Below are 26,127 nucleotides of genomic sequence, written 5' to 3' on the forward strand. Positions count from 1 at the left end.
CCTCCCATTTGAAGAGGTCCACTCGTCTGCATCCATGCCACTTTGAGGAGCATCATTAGGTGGGCCTGTCAATTTCCAACCTAGTGTTATCTGGATGCTATAAATACTGTGCATCATTCCTGCTTATATTTGCCTTCATACCATCCATGCAGCTGCCTGCAGTCCTGAGTTGATGGTCTGTTCTGTGCAAATTGATCCGTGCCATTTGTTTTTAATCAAAACGGGTCGTATAGATAAGTTGGCTGCTAATGATAGCATCATCACATCATTATTTATTTATTTATTTTTTGCAGGAAAGGTTTGCATATTGCACATCAGCAATGTGCCATCACCTTGTTTGGATGTTTATCACTCTGTTTCTCACTCTGTTAATTTTAGCACATTCTCCAATGATTGGATGATGACAGGTGACCAGCGCTGTACCGTAAAGATGATGTACATCAGTGGAAATAACTCTTATGTTGATCAACTGCCAGACTCACGGCAGGATTCAAGCAGGTAAATACTGCTGAATGTATAGTGAACTTCACATAACACTGGATTTCTACTACCTGATCAAAAGGGCCTGTGAAGGGCCAAGACAGGCTTGGACCATCATTAGTCCATGGTGAGGTTGCAGACTACTAGTAGCTATCGCAGCTCATGGCCAAATTGGCTGGATGTCAATCTGTCTGTGTCTTGTGAGGTGTTAAGAAGCCTAATGATGTCTGGTCTTGCCTGTTCCATTGTTTGGATGCTGATCTTCTTCTGTAGGTGAGGAAGGTGACTGAATTTACCTGGGCTTAATCCAACACGAAGCAAATATAAGCATTTAAAAAAACAAGATATCTCTGTTAAACGACTTTCTGGTGCACATATGGCCACGCCTCGGTGGATGAATGCAACATGGGAAATCAAACACATGGGATTTACAGCCTGAAAAATTCTCATTAACGCTTAAATTTCATAATTTAGAGAAATGAGCCAGTGGAAGAGAAGGAAGGTAAAAGAGGATTTAATATTGTAATGTTTTGTTTTCAGAGATTTATACATGATGTTGTTTTCTGACATGTCTCTTACTCATTCTTTTGGCTCGTCTTTAAACCTCCCTTTGGCATTGCCAGACTAAGTTATGTGGATTGCCTGTGAAGATGTGATATCTTGGAAGCACTCAGACTGCCCCCAGAGAATTGGCCTGTAAACCATCATTAGCGAGTAGAGGAGTGTAAGTCTTTAAAATGTTAGATCCAGCTGACGTGCCATATAACCCTTTTTAATCCCAGTGACAAACCAAACCATCTAAAATCATGTATAATTACGCTGCTGCAAATCCAATTTACCCCCTTTGGAATGTTTTTTTCCCTCTAAATAAATGATTTACAGATACAGAAACATAAAGAATCTGCAGGATTTCACATACAATATGACTGGATTTTATCTTAACGTGTGCCATGCAAATAAGAGACTACAGTATAAGTGATTTGTTTGGAGGATTTCACATGTGATCTATTTTGTCCAGTAGAAATAGCAAAGCAGTGAGATTTGTACCATCTCTTTCATATATATGGACTTAAAAAAAAGAAAAAGTCCTGACTTTTGATGCAGTCAGGGCAAGACGGAATTTCATATTTAGCTTTGACATCTTTGACAATTGGGGAGAGAGAGTCAACCTTCACAACTTTCAAGCGCACATAAAACTTAGATCAGTTGTATTTTTAAAGGTGCTAAGGGAAGTCACCATACTCAACTGAATCAACATTTCAAAGTCTTCATGGAGCCCTTGACTTTTGTGGCAGATCACAGAGGAGTGGATTGGCAAGGCTCATTTACATTGTTCAGAAATGTGTGGCTGGTCTGTCTTGAAAAGAAATATACCCTTTACATGGCTTAAATGTAACCTTTTGTCTTTTACTCCACCGGGGGAAAAAGTTTGAACGAAAAAAAGTAGTTGGCGGCATATAAAGCAATCATAAATAAGGTGTTACGTACATACGCGTACAAAGAAAACAAGAATAGGACAGATGGAGGTGTTAATTCTCCCTTTCCCTCCTCCCTTTATTAATGTCGTTTAAAAGTGTGCAAGCACTTAAAATCGAAAAAAAGGAAAAGAAATCTGAGTGACTCTTTGAGCAAGCCAGATCTGTGGACCTGTCAGTTGATTAGTCCTCTTGATTACCATTTATAAGAGGCCCCAGCGCTCTATTATTTGCATTCCTATTTAGTCGTGATTTTGCAGAGGGCACATCGTGATTAAACTTGTCAAGAGGCCTGATTGACAGGGTCAAATCTTCACATTCCATTCTGCTGAAATGAGAAAAAAGAAAGTAAAATAGACACTGGATGTGTCAGCTTCCCTTCCCTTTCCCTTCCTTTTCTTTTCCTCTCCCAAGCTCAGCAAACTCCCCTGTTCTCTCCCTCCCTTTCGCTCATTTTTCCTGCCTCCCTCGCTTTCCCCCTTACAATCTCGGTCAGGAATGTTTTAATTTTAGGGATAGATTCTGCCTGTCAAGCGAGGCTGGATGGCCTGTAGTTCAGATGATGAGATGTGATGGGTGTAAAACAATAAAAAAAAAAAGAGAGCGGAGATGTGAGAGAACAAAGAGGAAAAGAGCTCACTTTATTGGACAGATTTAATTACACTGAATAGAGATTAAGGCAGGCAATCCACTGAGGTGTGAAATTAACCCTTGATTACTGATGAAGCTCTGAACAGAGGCTGAAAACAACATTTAAAAAAGATTGACCACTCAGTAGCAATAATTATTTCAGATATCACTGTTTCAATTTAAAAAAAAAAACAACAACAACATCTGGTTATGTAAAGCTTATGTGCATACATAAATTAGGATAGAAAACTACATTATTAACAGGGATAAAAAAAACAACAACCCACTAACAGATCTGAAATCCAGCAGCTTGCTTGCAACAAAGATTACTAACCTTTCTGTTCGACAGGACTCTTTCCCTGCAGGGGAATGGGACCATGGCAGGGGAAAAAAGAAGGAAAAAAACAATTAAAAATGCAAAAATGAGTTGATGCAATCTGCTCACTCTAAACGACATTGCAGACTTATTCTGCTGAAATCTCCAACGCATCGCTGCATCAACCGTATTCAGAGAACGGACAGTTGTGATTTGCACATAACTGAAAGAAAGGATTTTCAAAATAAATTACCGTAAGCAGCTTAAAATATTTAGTTCACTCAAATATCTCCAATAATTCTCACTTCTTTGCTGTAATTCACAGAACGTGTGTTTAAAAACAAACCCTTATCTCACGCAGCGCATTTCAAAACAAGGACTAAAAATGTTCATATTAGGAAACAAGTGCTTTTCTCCTGCACTGAATACCAGCCAGGTGCTCTCCCTTAGTGCTATCAATATTCCCTAGAACACAGTCAAGAAAAAGGGAGCACTTCATGCTCCATATTTTAATAAATAAGGTTAGACAATTCTTTACAAAAAAGAAAAGAAAAAGGCAAAAGAAGAGCAAAAACATCATTCAGATAAACACAGTTAGGCCAGTAAAACAACACGAGACTCGCTTATGAATGCAGCCTGATCCTAGCATGCTGTTGTTTATTCATCTTACTATCACCACACATTATCAGCCAGCCATCCAGGAGGGAAATGGGACATCCTCTTGTTCAGACCTGATGTTCACAACTCGGAGACAGCCAAATGCACTGCCCCGACAAGGCTAGCTGTTCGTATAATTAGCAGTAATTAATGAAGAGAAAGAAAAGACTCGTTTGTATTTTAAATGATCTTAAATGATCCCATTAGCACTTGTCATAGTCCTGTACACTAAACAGCGTGAGTTCAATTAGATTTTTTGTCATATTAAAGTGGTTTTGCGATGCCACTTTGAAAATCTTTTTGCTCTGACAAATGTTTCTCATGCATTAAGGTTCCAAGCTTGGGAGCTGATATTATAAACATTCCAGTATGTCCATACTGGTGCTTTTCTTTTTCTGCACTGCCTCTTTGGAAAAAGTGTTCTGTAAAATGTGCAGCACTGGGTAGCTAGCTTAAACCACCACTGTCTACTTCTTATCCTTAACCGTGCGTGCATGACAGCATGCATACAATAAAATATGTACCCTGTCTTGTACATTTCATTCCCTGTGCTGAACGGACAAGGGAGGAGGACAGAGAGGAGAAATAAAGTGCCATAATGAATCTAAAAGGCATAATTCATTCTGATCAAACGCACTCAGGGATGAGTCATGCTCCGGTGAACCCTTCTGACCACTGATGGGTCTACAGCAGGGAAGAGGATGAGGCGGGATTGACGAGCACACATAAATTCTAATTATTCCCAATGTATGCGATCCTGCAAATGGCCATCCTCACAGTGGTGGCCAGTGACGGTTTCCTCTAACAATCCCCCCCTCTCAACCCTCCCACCCTGCTCAAAATGTCCCCTCAGACTTTTTATGAAGAGCCCTGGCTATAAACCTGGGACAGGGGCTATAGAGCAAAAGGAAGAAAAGCAGCAGGTTGTGTAGTCGGTACAGAAGGGAGAAAAACACACCAGCTCCGACTAGGGTGCTGGGGAAAGAAAAGTACGATGATCAATTAATCCAAGCAGTAATTGGATGAGTGTGTATGTAAAGCGGTAATGCTGTAATGAAAGTCATCCATTGTGCACATTCTTTCCCTGGCCGGTGAACCATCCCCCTCATCATCCTCTGGATCTCAGGTGCTTAGCCATGCAAATCTGTCTGACAGCCCAGTACATCTCTGTCTGCCTAATTGGACAGAATAGAGTTGTTTATGGATATTGCAGACATTTAGGACTCAGTTGGGGGCTGCTCAAAAATCATTAGCAAACGGCCCCTGTTACTGGACTGTCAGCCTCACTTCACCGACGTCAAAGCACCACGATAAAAAAATGATTATCTCTGTCAACAACGGGGGAAGCCTCTTTTTTAAAATGGAACAGTATACTTGCTGAACAGTCAAACATGTGCTCACGAAATGAGAGTATCTGGATTCTAACAGCTTGTTATATCACTCCCACCACTAGTTTTTGATGTGTAAGCGAGGCGGTGTTTTTTGTTAATTAGAAAAGCTACTCCATCTGTAGAATCTGCAGTGGTAGATATCTACGCCACATGAGACGCGTAACAATAAACTTTTTGTTCCAATATTAATTGTTATTAGCCTATCTTTATTATAATTATTTACATTTTTAATAAAGGTTTTAGGAGTCTGTAGACCTAAAGCTGCTATAATGAGTGTCTCCTCATCAATAATCGATCAGATTTTTTAAATATCTTTTGAAGAAGTTGTGACAAACGTGAGAACTGTCACCTGATTCTGAAGCGCTCTCCTTTGTGTTATAAAGATGTCTCTGAGGTCATTATTTTGGTTTCCTGGTCCACATTTTTGATAAACACTAAACTCTCTTAAAGCTATGCCGAGAGCTCCCTGGGGCTTCTAAAATAGGAAGCATACAAGGTGACAATGTGCAAGATAGCTAATAGTGTAAGCTAACCCTATTAGCATATTAGCATTAGCTTATTAGAGAATGTCATTATTTTTGCTGAGATTTTTGCCAGGAAACAAAGAAGTGGACAAGTTTGACTCATCAAATATGCTAGCCAATATTTCAGCCAATAATTGGGGTAACTAGAATAAATATACTTGGTACCAGATATTTGGGGTAACACAATGGTATGCTGTTAGCACCCGGCTACTGATCCAGTGTTGCCAACTTAGCGACTTTGTCACTATATTTAGCGAGTTTTCAGACCCCCTTAGCGACTTTTTTTTCTAAAAAGTCACTAGCGACAAATCTGGCGACTTTTTCTGGTGTTATTGGAGACTTATTTATGACGGCTTTTTGACGTGAAAGCGCGTATCGCTTTTACTCTCAACAAACAGCGGGTGCTGCTGTGGGCACCTCGCCCGTTCCAAAGCGCTCACGGGCGGAGGATAGTCCTCCCCCAGCTGCTATCAGGGCAGAAGATGTTTAAGCATCCAAACTGCAAATGAATCGCGCATGAGTGAAGCCGCTGCTCCCGCACTGACTGTAACGCAGTCAGTTCTTCTTTTACTCTTATGCTGTTTTGTGGATCACAAGGTTTAAAACTACTTATAAACACACACACACACAAAGTAACTCCACCAGAGTGCCTATTTTGGGTCACTTTTGCCGGTCCAAGCCCGGGTAAAGGAGCAGGGTTGGAATTGTGACATTAAAAAAAAAACAATAATTGCTAAAAGAAATTTAATTTGTAGTTCTAAATAAACTCTAAATGCATTTAGGACATTTTTTACTCAATTTATGGCTCTTCCACGATGTTATTTCTCTCTCCAACAAGGTAGGTTACAATTACATTAGCATGACGAATTATGGAAATTAGACGATGATGTCATTTAGCGACTTTTAGGACAACCAATAGTGATTTTCCTTACTGAGGAGTTGGCAACACTGTACTGATCTAGCCTGGGGCCTTTCTGTGTGGAGTGTGCATGGTTCTTTGCAGATTCTCTGATAGGGAACCCACCTATTTTAAAGAACCCACCTTGGATTATTTGGTGATATTTAAATTGACTTTAGGTATGAGCGTGAATGCTTGTCTGTCTCAATGTGCGACAGACTGGCAACCTGTCGTTGTGTATCCTGCCTCTGGTCCTATGACGACTGGGATAGGCTCCAACCCCTTCCTGCAACCCTGAATTTTATAGATGGAAGAAAATGGATGGATAGAACTGAAATATATGGAGCAAATTTAATGTCAGTGTATCCAATAGATGTCAAGATATTTCACTCAAAACAAAAATGTCAACCTCATTGTGGTGCTGGACAAAAATCATCCTCTCAGGACCATGTCTGAACAAAGTGGTGAACAGACTGAGTGACATTTTCAGATTACCCCCAAGTGTCTCTAAATGATGTAAACACACACAGGTAAACAGTTTGGTTTAGCACAGAACAAAGACTTTCTCTACCATTGCCTTGCTTTTTGTCCTTTTGCCAAAACATAAAAGTCCCCTATTGTATGTCAGGAAGCGCTGTGCTTCCTCTAAGCTCCCTCTGGCTTCAAACGCAAGCTGCAGGTTTTGGCTTATGAATGTTGAAATTGAAGGCACTCCGATTTGCATGGCTGAGCATGGTGAGGCAGGGGAACAGGTCAGAGGGACTCCAGACACAAGCTTTTAGAGGGATGAGGCCATGCCAGGCTGCACAGAGGTGATGTGCTCATTCCACTGATGTGACCTTACACATGGCGAACAAAAGAGGAGCTACAGGGCCCTGCTAAGATCACACCTAACAGATGAATGTACAATACTGTAAACATTACAGAATCCACTGCGACGGCTTTGATTATTCATCAAAGATATTTATTAGCGTTCATTAACACAAAGCCATTTCAGCGCCGAACCTTCAGCCAGCAGTAATGGCCGTGTCATCAAGCGGTCTTCCATTTTTGCAGAGGAACTGTTTTATCATTGCACTTATCTCTGTCAGGATGCAAATGTACCGGACGATTGATTGGAGTGACCACAGCCGAAGACTTTATGCAATGCACAAAAACTGGTGACAAGACAAGGGTAAATTCAGGAGGTGGTGCTCAATTTAACTCTTTTTTCCTGTCTCACACTGTCTCCCCCCTCTATCTCTCTACAGCTCTTTAAACTATTCCATCTTTATAGCTGAGCCAATCAATGGCAAACCAGTGTCTATTGTCTGTTCTGTGCTCAGGCCACTGCCCTCCTACAGCACCCCCCATTACAGAAATGTTTCTTCCCATCAGTGCCTTTACTTATCACTTCCCGGGTGACATTGAACTTCCTATGCCCCGGCCGCCGAGACACATCTCTGAACTCACACAATTACTCTTCATCCCCACTAACAATTTAGTAATGAAGTATTGATTTCCAGATTCCTCTCTTATGGATGATATTAGATTTTGTTTGATAAACTGTGCCTGGGCCTCTAATCTGCACTGTCCCTTTTCCCACTGTCTGTAAAACAAAGTGCCACTGGAGAGATAATGACCAGGGAACATCGATGAACTCATTTCATCAATTTGTAACACTTGACAATGAAAAAGGGCAGGCATTTTTCAAGCAGCAATGTCAAAGTTTATTGCTCTGGGTACGGTCTTATTGGAAGCCAGACATCTTGAGCAGCATTCACTTCTAATTTATGGGCCCCAATGTGCCAGTTACTTTTAAAGGAAATGTTTGGATACTGGGAGGATATTAGTGTTGCACCTGGGTTGTCTGATTCTCAGGGCCACCGGGGATTCATGTGTCATGTTAGAAAATACAAAAACAGCAGAAGAGACGCTGAGCCTCTACCTATTTGCAATGCAAGAAAAAGCTGCTCGGGACATAAATCATGCCGAGGCGTTGCATGCAAGTCACACATGCACGGATGCAAGGGCCACATAAATGCTTGAATTCTAATGTTCTTGCTTAAACTGTGCTTTCGGAATATTAACTGCACCGTAACCAAAAGCAAGAAATAAGTGCTAAAGGAAAAATGCATCCTCTTTTCATGGGAGAATTCATTTTCAATCAGTGCTATGAAGGTTCAAATAGGTCTGTACTGACTTTAAATCAAAGATGAACAAAGCCACTGTGATTTTTGAGGGCTATCGTCTTGCAACCTTGAGTTTTCTATATTGCTGTCTTGTTTTTGGGATTTGTTTTGGAGCTAGCGGTGACTATATTTGGATTAAACCTGGGATGCTAAGATAAGGTGAAGGTAAATCCACAGGCGCCGACACCTGGTAACTATTTGTAGCAATAAAAAAAATTCTCACCAAAAAAACTGGGTCACAGACTTCTTCGAAGACTGCTAGTACAATTCAAATAGCAACATGCAAGAGTTGCTGTTCCTCAAGGGTGGCTCCAAAAGCCAGTGAGTGAGTGCCCAAAGACTTTACTTGTCCAATGAATGAGTACCAAAGAAACAACAACAAATAAAGGTCTCTATAACTACCTTTCTACATACCAACTGTACAGGGCGTGGTAGCTAGCTCGATGCATGGTGTGCACGTCACTGAACTAGACCTCTCAGGTGTGCTTGTGGTGTTGCTGCATTTTGGTATATGCTTATACAGTTATAACAGATAGTATAGTATGCTGTGGCATTAAATGTAGAAAGAAACCATCCAAGAATTTTTGAGGTTTGAGTTTTGGAGAGTGAAATTCTAGTGTCAGTTAGGCTTCAGCTAGCTTACCAAGTTTGTTTAGCTAGTTTAGCAAGCTAGTTTAGCAATAGCACAGCCAGCCATCCTATTATCACATTATAGTTACTCAAAAATACAGAAGTGGTCATAAAGAGGCTAAAATCACTTCAAAATGAGACTTCACAAAAAAAAAAAAGTCATAGTGGCCATCTTTTACATACAGTCTATGTAAGCTGCGGCTAATTCATATTATCTGTCACGTTATCAGGATTTGTCTTTATTAGTTTTGGTTCCTTATATCTGTTCAAGATGGGATTTTGCACAATAACCCCCTGCTTTCCTGAGACACCTTTATGAAACACAGAAACACCCCTCTGGTCATCCATGACACCAATAAGTCTTCCATGTCCAATAAAGGCCCAGGTAAAAGTTAATTTCAGTTGATGTACAACTGGTGCCCTATGGAAAACTAAGCAGTTACAAGTTGAGATGCTTTGCCTGCGTTTGTTTTGCAAAATTGTCGTTTCTTTATAACTTTACATCCCTAAATATCAAGAAGTCATGCAACTATTTTGTATTTTTAAACTTGTGTTATTGTTTTAAATGTATGAACATGGTTCATTTTTGTAAGCTCAATAACCCGAGCATCCTTTTCTTTACTTTGCTGTGTGCTCCTGCACAGATAATTTATCTGGTGCAAAGCCAAATCATTTATTTCCCCTCATTCATCCTGTTAGAATGAGAGACCCGAGGAAGAACAGCCAATTTAGACTGAAAATCCCAGTTCAGCTCAGGGTAATCTGATTTCTCTGCTCCCCAGAAATCTACATGTATAGTGCTTATCAACTGGATTACTGGCAGGTAGGAGGAATAACCCAATTTGGGGTTACTTGTTTCTCTGTGTGTAGTATTCAATGTCACATTGCATTAGAGGATGAGGGCTATTGCTTTTTGGAATGGATACGTAACTTCCTCGCTCTTCTTTTCCCACACGGAGATGTTCATTAGTTTACATGTTTTTCTTTTTTTTTAAGTACATGTACCTCAAACATATAATGTCTTAAAAGGATTTAAATAAAGGCCACATTGTCCAGACTCATTCTCCTTTTATCTTTTTGAAAGCAAAACCATTTGCCCTCTTCTTTCTTACCATGACATGTGGTGAAAGCGACAACTCTGAGATGGGTTTACCGGAGTGGTGACAGTTCTGGATGGGTGGGACACCAAATGTTCGTGATCCCACACTAATTCCTGCACAGACAATAAAGATCTGCCCTGCTCCAGGACTCCCACCCTCCCCATTTGCAGATATTAGGGTCCAGTATTGTGGTAACGGATGACCACTGTCTACAGACTCATCACCACTGAGGTCAATTCACCTTAAACTAGAGCATCACTTCCCTCCAAGGTGATTATTGATTAAGGTTGATCCCCAGTGTAGACACAGAAGAAATTATTCTCTGGGCCCAATCACTGCTCATCTCTTGTTTCTGGACAAGGAGACCTTGCTTAATGTATAAATACTGAGGTGGGACACTATTCCCTTACCTACTGAGTGACTATAAAAGAAACGAAGTGGAAACCATCAGGGATGCAGGGAGGCATGTCAGTTTCCTTTAGACACAGTCCTCCTAATATCTTTTAAAGGAAACAATCATCTTTCCTGATGAACCAAAATGTCCTGTAGCCGCCAAGGTCAAGTACACACACAGACGCACACAGACAGAAACAGCTACAGTGAATGCATCATATGTTCAACTGTGCATTGTGTCCGTTATTGTCCCCCCCCCCCCCCCCCGTAGTCTACAACAGGGAAGGTTTTGATCTCAAGGTGCTGAAAGGAAGACACTTCAAAAGATGTTTTTTGAACAAAACGGTGACAAGAAATAACACATTAACATCTTAATATAGCCTACAGGCAGTTCTAAACTGTTTGTCACATAATAGCATCTAATATCACGCAGTATGTAACCAATTCATATCATGTATCACAACATGCTGTTCTGTAGTATGGAGTATTTATCACTATAACAGCAACTCATCTTATGAGGCATTCATTATTATGTTTTTCATCAGATTTTTATACGTTAGTATTTGTACTAACGGGATAGCTAGAAAAACTATCACGGGGAACATGAAGCTTTGTGTACTTTTGGGGCACATATATCCACGGTGAAGCTGAAATAAGGATCATTTCAGCATTTGTGGGAAAAAAATCCTGCACAGATAACAATGCTAAGTTTATGAAGCTTAATATGGTTATCTGTGTTCTAGACTCGCATTTATACAGCGCCTTTGTAGTCGTACAGGCCGCTCACTTGAAACTAAAAGTCACATTTTAACCACATAGCACTTTATTCTATACACTTCAAGCATTTTATCTACCTCACATGCATGGCCTATTTAGAATTACCCATTAATCTAACATGCATGGCTAACAGCCATATGATCTCAAACAGCACAGCTTTGTGTGATCCTATCATATAGCAGTTTTGCCTATATGCAACTGAAGTCATACAATTTTATACGTTGTATCCAATTATCTTTTAGTTACATGAAGGTGTGTCATTCATATATAGATGTTCAAAGATCTGGTTAGAATATTTTGAAATAAGTTTGAATTATAACCCAGAATTTTGCTGAACATTATAGTGCTGAGTGACAAATTAAAGGAAAAAACTGGAAAGCTGTGTGCTGGTGACGTGCCGCCAGAACAGCTTGAATTCATCTTGCCAAAGATTCCACAAGTCTCTTACAACTCATCTATAGAGATGGGATACTATTTTTTTTTCCAAATGAGATTTCCTCATCTGCTGTTTTCAGGGATGGTGGTGAAGATGTCTGTATAAATTTCACATAGGTCTTCAATTAGAGTGAGATCTGTTGACATTAAGCTGCTTAGCGTCACCTCGTACACTATGAAGAGACTGCTCCCATCAGAAATGTTTCGTCACAGTATGAAAGCGATTGGTGGGAGCAACTTTGTATCGATTGGCGGTGATACAAAACCATGCACCTCACAGCATAACAGAGCCATGAGAGTTAGGGGTCAGCGATTAAGGTTTTTGTTTGTATTATTGTCACCTGGTTAAGGCTACTGTGTTGTCAAAATTTAATAAACAAAAATCTCCTATTTTCTCACAACTAAACCCCACACAGGGACCATATCTTTAATGTGAAAATGGTAAGAGGTGTTAAATAGAGCCCCACTACATATTGTACAACATGGGCAGACAGAAATCCAGAATTAAAACTGGCATTTTGCATCTAAGAAATAATGGTGAAGTCTTGGAAACACATTGTTGTTGGTGCTAAATATAAAGTTCTCCATATGTGATGTAGGCTCCTAAATTAGACAATGTCATAGGTGACATTGTACATCTATTTCCGGCACTGTGGCTTGTTGATGAGAACTGTAAAATCAGGAAACTCGAGGGAGGAAAGAAAAAAAACACTTGCTTAGGGGTGCCATGTCCTACCAATCACTCTCCCCTTCTAAAGGGGCTCCAATGGCACCTGAGGGGGAATCTCATGGCTGTCATCCCAGAAAGCCTGCCGCTCTGATGCCTGCTTACCATCTGCTCCCCATATGAGCAAAAACAGGCAATTGTCTCAGAGAAGGCACCTCAATCACGTTGCCATCAAACTATACTTTAACATGTATTTTGGGTAGCTTTGGACATCATCCTGTTACAATGTGCAAAGCTGGAAGTGCCTATTTTGCTTGTGGAGATAACAGTAAATGATCGTGTGTGCAGACAGTGTAGGTCGAGTGCGCCTGAAATGTATATCATATCCCTGCCCTGCCTCAGCATGGACTTGGCATCTGACAGTGAAAAAAGCAGAACAGTGGGACCCTGTCAGTGTTACACTTCCTGTAAATAACCCCTTCATGCCTTTGGTTTTATCATTCCCCGCAAATGATTCCAAGCCCCTCCAGAGTGTACAAGAAATAGCATTATTTTATGGCATAGAAAAAGAAAGAGATAAAAAGAGGAGCCAGAGAGAGAAAAAGGGAGATGGGGCTAAAAAAGGTCCTTCAGGGAACATGGTGTAAATGAAGTTCCAGGAATGACACAGGCGAGCAATGAGGCGTGGATGGAAAATATACGCTGCACATCATCGGATAGAGATGCCAGTGGAAATGGCTTCATTGAAGTGTCAGCCCTCATCCATCAATCAATCATCCGCAAGAAACAATAACGCTGTGGCGATGGGGCAGCTTTTATGGGGCTTACTCATGGGTATCGGAAACAGCACTTAAGTGTAGTTCTGACACTGGGAGAAAAACAGAGATGAGGTGCTCTGCTTATTCCACATGCAGGTAGAGCAGATAAGAGGGGAGGGAGGATCTAAGTATACAGTGCCCCCGTAGCGGTGGAGCTTGGACAAAGGAGTTTTTATCTACACAACAGTGGAGGATTTCTTTTCCTTTCCTCTTTTGTATATTCACTTTATCCTCACTATTAGAGTTATTTCCAATGAAATGAAACTAAAACAACACTGAAGGATCTACAGCCGAGCAGCTGGATCTGTGAAACTATATTTAATCCCAGGAACAATGGTAATATTTTTAATTTTAGCAGACGTGTTCAACATCTTGGATTCCTATTCGTGTTAATTAATGAATTTCACTCATTAGCACCAAACATAAAGAATATCTGATAATAAGGCTATGAATCTCTATAAATAGATACCTATGAAAGGAGAGACAGAATTCAGGGGAAGGGGCGGGATTTTTGATTCTGCAAGATTTCTGGTTTCTGTTAGCAGCCTGGCTGTAGTCTGGGCTTTGTTGACCAATTACATTTACAGGCTTTGCTTGCATGGAAGGAAACAGTTCATATGGCAAGCAAAAGAAAGAATATATATACATATATATAATGAATATCTTAAGTTTGACTACATTTGACTAAATCACCTGATGTGTTCCCAGAAAGGTCAAAAACTTTGAATGTCCCTGAAGGCTCAAAATAGCAGGTTAATCTCTGTAGGCCCTTGCATTCAAATGTTCAACAACTGTTTTTATTCATTTATTTGAAATATGGCTTATAGCAGCGTTCCCTAACCTTTTTTGCACCACGGACCGGTTTATGTCCGACAATATTTTCACGGACCGGCCTTTATGGTGTCGTGGATAAATACAACAAAATAAAACCAGTACCGGTACCAAAAAAAAAAAGATTTATTCATAACACACGGGAAAACACCTAGGGAAACCAAGTTAATGATAAAAACGATAAAAAAAATAATGATAAAAACCATAAATTTCACACCCGAGCCTCAACTCTCGTGGGCCAATACCAAACCACTCACGGACCCGTAGCGCAAAAAAGGTTGGGGACCGCTGGCTTATAGTGCTTAACTTCAGCGTCTTTTCCTACAGGTGGAGATGCACATAAAAAAGAAACACTTCTATTGCTAACTACAAAAAATCTATTATAAAACTATAACAACATAAATGAAAATACAGTAATTAGCCAGTAATGGATGCCTATAAGTTACTGTAACTTTACAGTAATTATAGTAAAAAAAGTTGCAGTTTCATTTACAGTAACATTAATCTTACTGTAATTTCACCTACAGTAACTTTACCTTGAATAAAGTTACATCAAGATTTCTATTCTTGCAAAATAAAATGAAATAAAAGTTACTGTAAACACTGTTTATAGTAATAAATTATATTTTATAGTAACTCACTGAGGTTATGCACCTGCCAGTAAATTATACAACTTACAGCGTTAACGTTAGGGGCGTGGCTACTTTGACTAACAGGTGGTTGAGGATGCAAACTGCTGTAACAGACAGCTGTCTGCTAGCTTCACTTCCACCAATAAAAATGATAGCTTGACCCTTGTTGTGGTATGATCTCTGTGTCATGTATTTGACAAATAACATGGTTTTTTGTGTGATAGATTATACTAACAGCTCGTCAAGAACATTCAGATTTGGTCAGTGAAATTTTAATTCTCTTATTTTTACTAGGTATGTGTCTCTGTATGGTGAAATCATTCAGTTTACCGATGCACCTTATTGGAGCAGTGCTAAGTTAACATTAGCTACCTGAAATCATATTAGAGGCTTTTGGGGCCCCAAATATGATCACTTGTGGCTCCTGTTTGCCTGGCTTTAAAATAGCAACATGACACATAATGTTTAAACTTTAAAACAATCAAAAGGTGCTGCCACAGTAATTGCATCCATCATTTATATACAGTCTGTGCTCCCAGATTGGTGGTCTTGTCAAATTTGCAGGTATTTTGTCCAGACCGAACCAAAATACTGCTCATCAGCCTCCTGGTGGCGCTAGATGAAAAGTAAAGGGATCACTAAAGTATATGTGATTTATCCTCAGGAGACCATGATTTGATTAAATATTCCTGTCAGCATTAAGTGCCTGTCTGATATTGCCACCCACTAAGCAGGATAAATACAATGTGTACAAATTTGGTTTCATCTGTTTTACAAATCTAGTCTTAATTGAATCGCTGCTTCAGAGAGTATATTTCTTAGTTTTAGTAAACAGGTGGTTGGCTCATTATACTCGTAAGGTCATCTGCTTTAATATTGCATACAGGGCTACATATAGCCCCCCCAAAAAAATCACGATTATTATTTTAGTTATAAATAACATCAGCAGACCACAGGCATTGGAAATAGAACACCGCATTTTTCAAGCCTACACGTTCAGAAAATAAACAAAAATGCTAAATGGTCCAACAGTCGCTTTTCCTGTACGTGAGCCTTTTGATTTCCCAAACCCAACTCTCTTGATGGCTTCCCTGCAACATGAAACATGACACATCATCCATTATTCTGTACATGTGCCTTGCTATCTCAGCCCGCTCCATATGGCCCCTGTTGTCTCTAGACACCCAAATCCCTTTCCTTAGGCCAGGGGCTGTTTTTGTGGGAACCATTACATTGCTCCTCTTCCTCAGAGGAATGGGGTGACGATGATGAGCGATCACAGCGAGAGCAGACTTTCAGCCTGAAATTCTGACAGGATACTCAACAATTGACCATATCTGCTTTGTTGGCCCAATTGCTAATTCATGCAAGTTGACAATCTGGAGGCAACAATTATGAGTGATGAAAGGAGTGAAAATAAGAGGAGAGAGCACTTAAGGGGGATAAAAACATGAAGTTTACTTTGCAAGAATGGAGGGAGGTAGGAAATTTGATAGTCTAGAGAGAAAACTGGAGAGAAAAGGGTTTGAATTGCTCGGCACATAGTCAGTCACAGATGAACGTATCCAAGTCTTAAACATCACCTCTTGTAAAACCAAACACTCTGAACAGATGAATGAGGAGCAATGCAAGCATAAAATGCCATTTGTGTGTTGACTTGTGCAATAAAATGGCTGCTGTGGGAATCCTTATCACACAAAAGCTAATGTGATGAAAAAAACTTGATAAGAAGCCGTGAAGACATCAGGTGTTTTATGCCAAAGAATTATGAACCAGAGCAATCCCGGGTGAATTTGCCTGAAACGTGGGTATTTTCTTGGGTCTGTGCATAACTGGAAAAATCGCAGCGTTTGTGGATTAAATAAAAGCCTGTGTTCTAATAACTTCACTGAAATCTGTTTTCTGTAACTAACCTGAGTGAAGCATTGTGTCCTTGATCTCTGTTACTCTCCTAAATTAAAGCAACATTATTTTAGGCCTTTAGACCTTCTTTCATGACACTGCATCATTGCATCTTTAATGTAGACCATACAAAGGGTGCAGTATCATGAAAGGCCTGCAAAACACGAACACATATGTTATGGTAAAGACAAAAATTCTGGCAGGAACACTCAGAAATGACGTTTCTCGAGGGCTCCAAATCACAAAGAAACAATACAGAAGAAGAAGTAAACAGAAGGAAAATTCAACATGTATCTTTGCCTATTAAAGGAGCTTTTGACATGAAAGCCCTCGCAGCATTCTGGACACGGGGATCGAGTGTAACGGGATGGATGTCATAAGCTGTTGTCGACTTGCGTTCTCTGCCAAGCGTTTGCACTAAGTTTGCCACAGTGTGAGGGAATATGAGGGTGATGCTAAGTGAAATGCTCATTTTGCGTTTGTGATTACCAAGGCCCATGGGCGATATGCACTAATGTGAGCTAATGCAATAGATTACACAGTGCTGGCCCAGGGGAACAGACAGCAAACAGATGTGGTCTACTCAAAAGGGGAGGAGGGGGGCAAAAAAAAAAAAAAAAATCAAAGTTTAAAGTGTTCAATGTGCTGAAGATTGTCCTTTGCAATTTGTTGTTTACAGAATGAAAAGCAGCGATAGGTTTTGTCAGTCTTCTGCTTTTATAGATGTGAAACAATAGTGCGCTGATGTCTCTGCAGATGTAGAAGCTATTAACCAACTTCTCTGAAGCAGTTTTCTTTTCTTAAGGACTTGATGTTCGGGGAATATAATCTGGGTGCACTGCTGTTTGAGTCATTCAATTACAATCAATGATGTCATGGCAGATGTGTTGTGTTTGATAACTAATGTGCAACACCTGTGTGACATCATCAATTACAGGTGTATCCCCAAGCGTGACATTCTTCTCACTACAGGTTTACAGCTAAACAGAGGAGTGCATGTGTTTTTATTTATTTTTTTATGTAAACATTTAAAGTGAATACAATATCGTCTATTTTAAGAACTATTTAGTATTAGGGTTTATAGCAGTATGTAACTGACAGTATGATTTTATTAATTCTATTCTCAGTGTGGTCAAGGTGTGAAGTTTTATAAAAGGTAAATGCACTACAAAGGTCTGGACGTTTTAAGGCTGTGAAACCTGAATCTAACGAGTCTATAATCTTGACTTTGTAAATACTGCTCTCTAGTGGTCGATTGGAGTAATTGATTGAAAAGTCGAGTATAGCCTACATAATCTGCTGTCAAATGCAAAAACTAAACACAGTTTACTAATCACAAATACTCCAACAAAAAATTATTTTCTTATGTTGTAATATAACATAAGAAAACCAATACTTGTTGCCTATATTTGGAGATTCTGGAGGACTAATAGCCTGAAATGGTAATCGAGTTATTGGAATATTACAGTCCACTGATGATTTAATTAGAACAGATATTACCGAATTTATCTTTCTCTGTGTCTGTGTAATCAGGTATTAAAGATGTCATTAAAGGAAGCTAGAACCCCAGGTGCAAGTTAAAGAAAGCAGATTATTGTTATGACCGTGAACCACTGCATCTCTTGGTTTCGGTATATTGCTAAATATATGTATATATAAGCATATATATATTTTATAATATAGCTGGAGGTCCTTACCCTACATCCCCCAGATGTTATGAACATAGCTGTATAACTGGTGCCTTGAGTCCGTGAACAATGTGCTACACTGTAACCAAGTATGACTTTATTTCTTAACTTTGTGTCCTCATATGGCAACATTACATTTTGCTTTGCACCTTACTTTATATTCTGCGTTTTTATATTTTTTAATCAATTGCGACCATGCCATGTTATGCTGTAATATAAAACCATTGTCCTCTATGGGGACAAGTCTAATCAGGTCCAACTAATCCTAAATAGCTAGGAGAGATTAGAAAAACGGGTCTCAGGAGGTTAAGAAAGGTGATCCTAGGTTCATTATGGTTCAGCTTAAATACAACACCTATATACTTTCGTTCTTCGCCTCTCACTTTATTGTTGAAACGTGCCATCAAAAATTTCAAAACAATACTTAACAATATATAAACACACCAATAATGTGAACACCAAACAAAAAAAAAAAGAAATAATTTAAAAAAGGTTTTTCAAAATTATACCAAACACTACCCAGCATGTAAAATTGAATTAACCTGAGTCTTTAGTCTTTCTTCCCTCTTTAGCATTAAGTTAATTGGAGCAATCAACATCGCTGCTTTTGCATTTTTTGTCTCCCCTAAAACTGCACAATCACGACACCTTAAACGCTCCTTGACATCCAGTTGGCAGTGACTGCTGCCCCTTGACAAAAGAAACACTTTCAAGACTTTGCATAGCAAAAGCAAACTCCCGAACATGCGAGCGGCTAAATGTGCAGTAACCAAATAACACTGAATGACTATTTCACACAAACCCAGACAATTACACACAATCTGGTACATTTTACAGCTGACGGATGTGAGGCACCACTTAAGCACCTTTTTGCTTTTCAAGAAGGAAAATAACAATACTTGTAGATAGCGGGTTCATCAAAATTAATGTACAGCCCAAATTGTGGTATAGGTTAAAAAAAACAGTAGCAGCAGTAGTAGTCCAGTGTCACCAAATGAGCTTGAGCTTCCTGTGGTGTTTTATAGATGTCAAACGTCATGGGTCACTTGTCCATGTACTACTACTATTACTACAACTCAAAACACCAGTCTCTGGTCGAAGTAGGTATATAGGCTCAGCTAACATGATAGCTTCAAAGGCTTTACAAAAATAAGCCTTCAGAGCACAACTTGAGGTAGAACTTGAAACACACAGCAGAGCTCGCTGCTGTGGCCTGTTTGTAAACAACTGGGCCGAAGCCATCAAGTTATCCGACAGAAACTCCCCACCATCCAGTGCAGTGCAGCAATTACACAGAGCAGCATTTTTTTTTCCCCACACAGGTTTTTCTTAGGTTTTAGCTTAACACAGTTTATGTAGAGAGATTTTGCCATCCCACACACACACACACACAACTTTTACAGCTAAGACAGACTCTGGAATATTAGTGTGGGTCATGTACAGATTTATCAACAGTCTCAAAAAGAAATATTACAGTGCACACCAGTGGACTATATACAAGAAAACCCCAAAGGTTATCTGCATCTTTGCATTCAAAAAAGAACTTCTGCTGAAACTGTAGCCCTGAAACGTCCATATAACACAAATGTTTTTCTGTTGAAAAAGAAACATTAAATTAAGAGAGGATAAGCACACTGTGAGCATAAACTACCTCTCTTTCTAAATATGTACATTAAACAACGTTTCTAGAAATTGTCCAAAATAAGGCAGCAGCACTGTTTACATCGAGAAGGACAAAAAAATGATTTGATTCAACTATATGAAGTTCAATGTCATTTTCAAAAATTCTCGTCAGGTTTATTTTAAATGAAAGTTTTCAACCTTTTCTTTGTTTCTTTTTATTTTAGGCGCTTTTGTCAGTGGCCCCACAGCGTTGACTGGGGAATGGGCCTGAAACATCTCTTCTTTGCAGGCTGGGTAGACTGGGCAGATGTTGGAACAGCACACTTCTGCCCCCTGAGAAAACAAACAAACAAAAAAACTTTAACTCTTCAAAGTATCAGAATATGCAGATACAAAATAGCCAAATATCCAAAGAAATTTATATGTCACTCTACTGAAACTGCAAGTCTAATGCTTACCTGCTCCTGGGTTGACTAGTCCTACATGACTGGGGTTTGCTGGGTTGGTGTGATAGAAAGATGCCAGGTCATGGGGTGGATAGGAGCGGAGAAGGTTCATCATGCTCCACTCAGACTCCAAACTGCCTCCAATAGTCGTAGGTGCATTCTTTGCCGGACCCAAAACAGAAACCTCAGAAGCTGTGGGTGGACATGACCCTTGCTGTGTGGGTTTCACAGTTCTTTTAGTAAACATCCTGTTAGATCCATCTGCTGGTGGCCCTCTAAAAGCAGCCTTCTCGCCAGCCTCAGCATCCCTGTTTGTAGGCACAGAAAACTTTAATCGCTTGCTGGATGGCTCGCCAAAGTCCATCTGGGGGAGGCTTCCAAATCGGCTGGATAGGCAGAGCCTGGCGGCATCTGTGTGCCAAAGGACACCGCTTCGTACTGGGTAGCTCCGATCGCCGATGCCCACTCTGTCCATGATATATTTGTTGGTTGTGCTGTTTTTTCTCATTAGCTCTGTATACCTGGAGGATTCCCGACTGGGATGTGAGTCGGTGCTCTGCCTGTAACGCTGGGTCTCCTGGACATCTTTTATGGGTGCATGGACAGGGGATGGCTTAGGAACGTGCGGTAAGTTAACAGGTGTTTTTTCTTGAGGTTTTGCAGGTTGGGGAGGTGGAGATTTGGTTCGGCGAGGGAAGATCCTCTCAGTGATCAGAACTGAGGAAACATCTTTCCCATTGAGGGCAGGCGGGCAACCCGTATGACGACTTTCACTTAAATTGCCTCCAAACCCATTCTTTTTGGTGCTGTTTGACTTGTCTTTGTGAGAGAGCTTTTTATGCATAATCAGAACTTCTGGGTAGATGGTTTTATAAGCACAAAATGGGCAGGCAATTGGAACAATACCATTTCTTGGTTCAACACTGACAGGTGTAGAGACAGAGACTTTTATGGACAGATTTAATGGGGCCTCACAGTTCTCTTCTTGAACCTCCTCCCTTTTTTTCTTCAGGTTAACAGGCACAGAGCAATTGGCGAGCGCATCATCTTCCGGAGAGCAGGCAGGCACAGCATTTACTTGGACAAGTGGCTTGCCAAGCTTGCCATCGACACTATCCAGTCCGCTTTCTAGTGTTTCATCGATGCACGGCCTGGCTGGAGGGACACAGGATTTCTTTGGCACAGAATTTTCAGCATTGTTTTCATTTTTTCCATCACTGGGTGAGGGCACTAAAGGCACAGGTCTGCTGGGGATCTCGACGTAGGGCTTATCCTTGTGGCGTCGATCCAGGTGATATTTCAGCGAAGTTTTCTGGGCCGCAGCGTACTCGCAGTAAGCACACTTAAATGGTTTCTCACCTGGAACAAATAGTTTTGCATAAACATAACATAAGTCAGAGTTTAAGGTCAGTTTATTTTTAGGATAATTTATAATCATTTGTCGTGAATTTACCTGTGTGAGTCCTCAAATGAACGGTGAGGTAGTAGCTGGATCTGAAGGTTTTGCCACAGTAACTGCAGTCTTTTGATCTGCCATTGGATCGGTCAAATCCATCTTCACCTTTGAAAACAAACAAAAATCTAAATATTAACACAACACACAAAGGACAGAACAATGGCCACAAAAGGCATGTGTTATTATCCGTCCCCTCAGCAGAGGGAGCCCTTGGTAACAAACAATTACTACACCACAGATAAGATAATCTGAGTGTATACAGAAAAACAGACTTACCTGAACCCAAGTTTTCCTCCATGCCCTCCTCAGACCCTTCCTCTGTATTTTCCAGTGAGCCTGCTCTTGAAAGCTTGCCATCAACAGAAGAGGTTGGACTTTCTTCACCTCCTCTCTCACGCTTGTGGACCCTGGAGTGGAGAACCAGCTGGTGGTAGGTCCTGAAATTTCTTTGACATTCCTCACAAGTCGTTGGCCTTTGTTTGTCCTTATCTTTCTGAACTGGAGACCTTCGCTGTGGGTCTGGGCTTTTAACAGGGGCCTGTTGCTGAGACCGGAGCTCTCTCCCAACTTCTTTCACGGCCTTGTCTCCTTGGCCCTCAGTCCAAATATTATTCAACTCATCCTTGTCAGAGCCAGATTCGTCATTGTCCGTGCTGTTTTCCTGGCCAACATCTTTTGTATTATTAGGCCCAACTGCGATCTTGCCTTTCGTAGCAAGCTGCCAGGCCTGATATGTGTTGACAGGATCTAGCTGGGGAATCCATTTTGATGATCTCACAGGTTCCACATCCTTTCCTGCGGGGCGAGGCTGAAGGTTTAGGAACTGAAGAAATGAATCCTGGTTGGCAGTGGGTTCATTAGTATCACCCATCTTATCCTTGCTTTTATCTTTTCCAGGCTGTGCCTCTCGATTATGCATTTTACTGTGTTCAACCAAACTATCATGGTCAGGGAAGAAAAACCCACAAACCATGCACATTTTGTATGCGGTGCCTACAGGCTCTGATGGAGGCTCTTGGATGATACCATTAATTGTGATTGGGCTCTCTGGGTCTTGCTGGGTCTTGTTCTTTGCTCCTGCTTTTACATGCATCTTCATGTGGTTCTTGAGGAACCAGTGCTCTCTAAACCGACGCCCACAAAAATTGCAACAATAAGTAAAGTAGTCCTTGTGCTTTCTCATGTGGGCCTCAAGCTCGCTGCCATCTTGGGATAAGTGACCACACAGGATACAGCTGTGAACCTCGTCTTTTTCGGCAGGAAGGCTGCTTTGTTTGGCCCGGGGTCTCTCTCCTGGGATCCTGAATTCTGCTTCAACCCGAAGCACAGTTGGCTCGGAGAATGTGGTGGGGTGCTGTGTTAACACGTGGGGGCCAAGCTCATCCTGATGAGCGAAAGTCTCCTCGCAGAACATACAGTACAGCGGTGCACTTTCTTCATTTTGCAACTCAGTCTTTTCTGGGTAAGTAGTGTGTGGTGTCATGCTAGAGCCCAACCCTGGGATGCTTGCATCTTTACTAATAAGAAAATCTTGGGCGAGTCCATCTGGGCTATTTACAAACGGCAGCAATGAATGAGTCGGCATTTTCTCCTAATGTTTTACAAGCGGTCCAGATTATTAGGAGCCTGGAAAGAATGGGAAAAGTGTTTTTTTTAGGCTTTGCTCAAAAATCAAAACAGGATCAGGTAACTGAAACACCTAAGTTATCATAAAATCAGTTTGAAAAAACACCAGAGAATTGCCTTTCCTTACACTGAAACAGGAAATGTATCTTTTTTAGCAATCAACTACACAGACAAGTCATTTCCTCTATGTGCAGGCCAATGACAAAACAGTCTTTTTTTGTGCTCGCAAACATTATTTAAATTAATTTAGAATTTATGCCTCTGTGTCTAAGCTTAATATGACTAACATTAACTTAGAATATATACTTCTAGAAAGTAAGATGATTAAGTAAGGTCATTGTTTTTTTTTTCTCATTTTTTCCCCTAAATATAACAAACCTTTGCTTCTCTTTTGTTTCTAACTAAACACGACAACTACTTTAACTAATCATACTAAACATGTGTTAAAATACAATCTACAGACATAGATTAACTTATAGTCAACAACGTAAAAAGCAACATCCCAGCAAAAGTCTAAGAATTTCAAGTTGTTAAACTATTTTTGAAAACTCTAAAACCTTTACTCACAAATCCCAGCATATCCTTTTCTCCAGGCATCAGTGACAAAAGACACTGTGGTTTTTCTCTGTGTAGTGGTTTCAGCTTGTATACTGAACTGCTTATATTGGGGAAGGCTCGAACTGCTTAGCGCTTTGATTGGTGGAGAAGTGGAGTAACTGGTTCAGCAAGGACAAAATGCTCAAGGCCCATGCAAAATGCTAATCAAGGCTGTGGCACCAGCAATACCTATAGCTGTCTACTGTAGCATCAAAGACCCTCCCCCTTTTCACACATTTTTAACTGTTACCTTTAAATCAAGTTTTCAGTATATGGCTACAAAACAAAAAACCCACAAATGAGTGGATAAAGGGGAAGTCCCAACTGTAGGTTTCAAGTCATTCAAACCAATGATAAATGGTTTTATTTTCAGTTTTATATAATACATGCACACACATATATATAGTTTTTATACATCAACGCTATTCATAACCAATTTATCTGGAATTAGTTTGCTGTGTGGTACTTTTGCTTTAGACCAGGTGAGCACAGGAAACTCTTAATGATCCTGTGTGGTTTTCTGAAGTACACACATGCTTCGGGAGGCAAGCGTTAACGTTAGCCACCTTCTTATTCAAGAAAGCAAAGCTCCGGTTTGAACGTAATTTTACCTCGGAGGCGATGCTCGAAGTTAACAGTTGAGAACTTCCAGCTAACGTCAATAAAAGTCGGTGCATTTAACAGACTGGCTATTACGTTTCTATATGTGCATCATAAGCCGAGCACGAGGGCTTCGTTACTCATTTTGGAAACACTCAGATCAATTATCAGCCCTGTCCGCGTCTGTGACTGAGGAAGACTGAATTTTAAATCAATACATCCAGACACAAACCCGTCTCGAGTGGCGACGACGTTATTTCATGACAACACTGTGGTACAAAAAGAACATTATCGACCTGACTTTTTTTTTAATGTGTGTGTCTACTTACGCTGTCCCCTACGGTTTGTTTTCCAACGCCACTTTCAAAAGTTCACCCAGATTGAGAGAGTGGCATAACAAAACGCTAACTAGTTTTACTCCCATAGCCTCGGTCATTCTTAACGACAGCAACGTTAGCAAACAACACTTTCTGTTGCCTCGACTTCGAGCAAACTGTAGAAACTCACCAAACAATACCTACCAACTCAGAATTTCCGGATTAATATTGATACTGATACTACGAGCGACTGAATTCAGGGAATTCGGGTGTTTGCTCGAGTTTGCTTCTTCATTTCACACAACGCGTTGCCGCTGGTGGACAGCTCACCTATTCAATTGTTTGAATTTGAATCATATTTGTTCGACTTGGCGAGTCCTCCCTGCTGCAGCTGTTGAAATCCGGGGCGCGCGCTCTCAACTTTTTCTCAAGGGGAAGATGGGGCGCGTGCACGGCAGCCCCCCCCCCAAAAAAAGGGCAATCACGTGGTCACGTATAACAGAGAGGGATTAGTGCAGATAATCATCTTATCTCATACACGCCAATAAAGCATGGGGGCATATTTTATTTGACTGTTCTAGCCCACAATGAGCTTCTTACACGTTATCACATGTGAGGTTTTTATTTTTTATTTTTATTCCCAATGTTTTCACTATTAGATGTGTAAGCTGCTTCATTTGTGCTTCAAACGGCCAATATTAGAGTCGTATTCGCTTACAGTGAAGTCTGTTGTCACGCTTTGCTTTTCGAGCGGTTCAATCATCTCTCTAACGATGCTTTAAACTTCCACGGAGTAAGAGTGAGTGCGCTGAATAGACGCCATATAACACTCTTTGATGTGTACGCTGCATTTTAAGAAGTTACCTAAAAGTGCAGCCAGTCAGCACGTCATGCACCAGCTACCATGTGGAGCTGGGGGAGGGGTGCCTCAAACTTTTCACAGTTACATGAGGCTTTTTTTTTTTCTTTTTGCAGAAGCAGGTTGGTTGAGTCATGAGAAATTTCAAGTTCTTCCTATATGGTGACACAAAAACGTACCAAGGCGCA

General features: G+C 40.5%; 1 protein-coding gene across 1 annotated transcript; it reads right to left on the reverse strand.

The window, feature by feature from the left end:
* Positions 1-20,139: 20,139 nt before the first annotated feature.
* znf217 (zinc finger protein 217) lies at positions 20,140-25,460 on the reverse strand. The gene is made up of 5 exons (XM_085344706.1): positions 25,285-25,460; positions 22,217-23,566; positions 21,938-22,045; positions 20,497-21,843; positions 20,140-20,371 (listed from the first exon to the last, which is right to left on the reverse strand). Exons 2-5 carry the CDS (start codon positions 23,523-23,525, stop codon positions 20,259-20,261), a joined length of 2,877 nt encoding a protein of 958 aa, XP_085200832.1. The 5' UTR covers positions 23,526-23,566; positions 25,285-25,460; the 3' UTR covers positions 20,140-20,258.
* Positions 25,461-26,127: the final 667 nt, after the last annotated feature.

The sequence above is a fragment of the Diplotaxodon limnothrissa genome, linkage group LG20, assembly GCF_057381915.1.
Source record: "Diplotaxodon limnothrissa isolate DT_005_m linkage group LG20, D_limnothrissa_male_GT1.1, whole genome shotgun sequence".
In the NCBI taxonomy this organism is placed as follows: Eukaryota; Metazoa; Chordata; class Actinopteri; order Cichliformes; family Cichlidae; genus Diplotaxodon; species Diplotaxodon limnothrissa.

Coding starts and splice junctions, on each gene's coding strand:
- znf217 (XM_085344706.1), bottom strand. CDS start 23,525: ATGCCGACTCATTCATTGCTGCCGTTTGTAAATAGCCCAGATGGACTC. Junction 22,046..22,216: donor GGAGGAAAACTTGGGTTCAG/GTAAGTCTGTTT, acceptor TTGTTTTCAAAG/GTGAAGATGGATTTGACCGA. Junction 21,844..21,937: donor TCATTTGAGGACTCACACAG/GTAAATTCACGA, acceptor TATTTGTTCCAG/GTGAGAAACCATTTAAGTGT.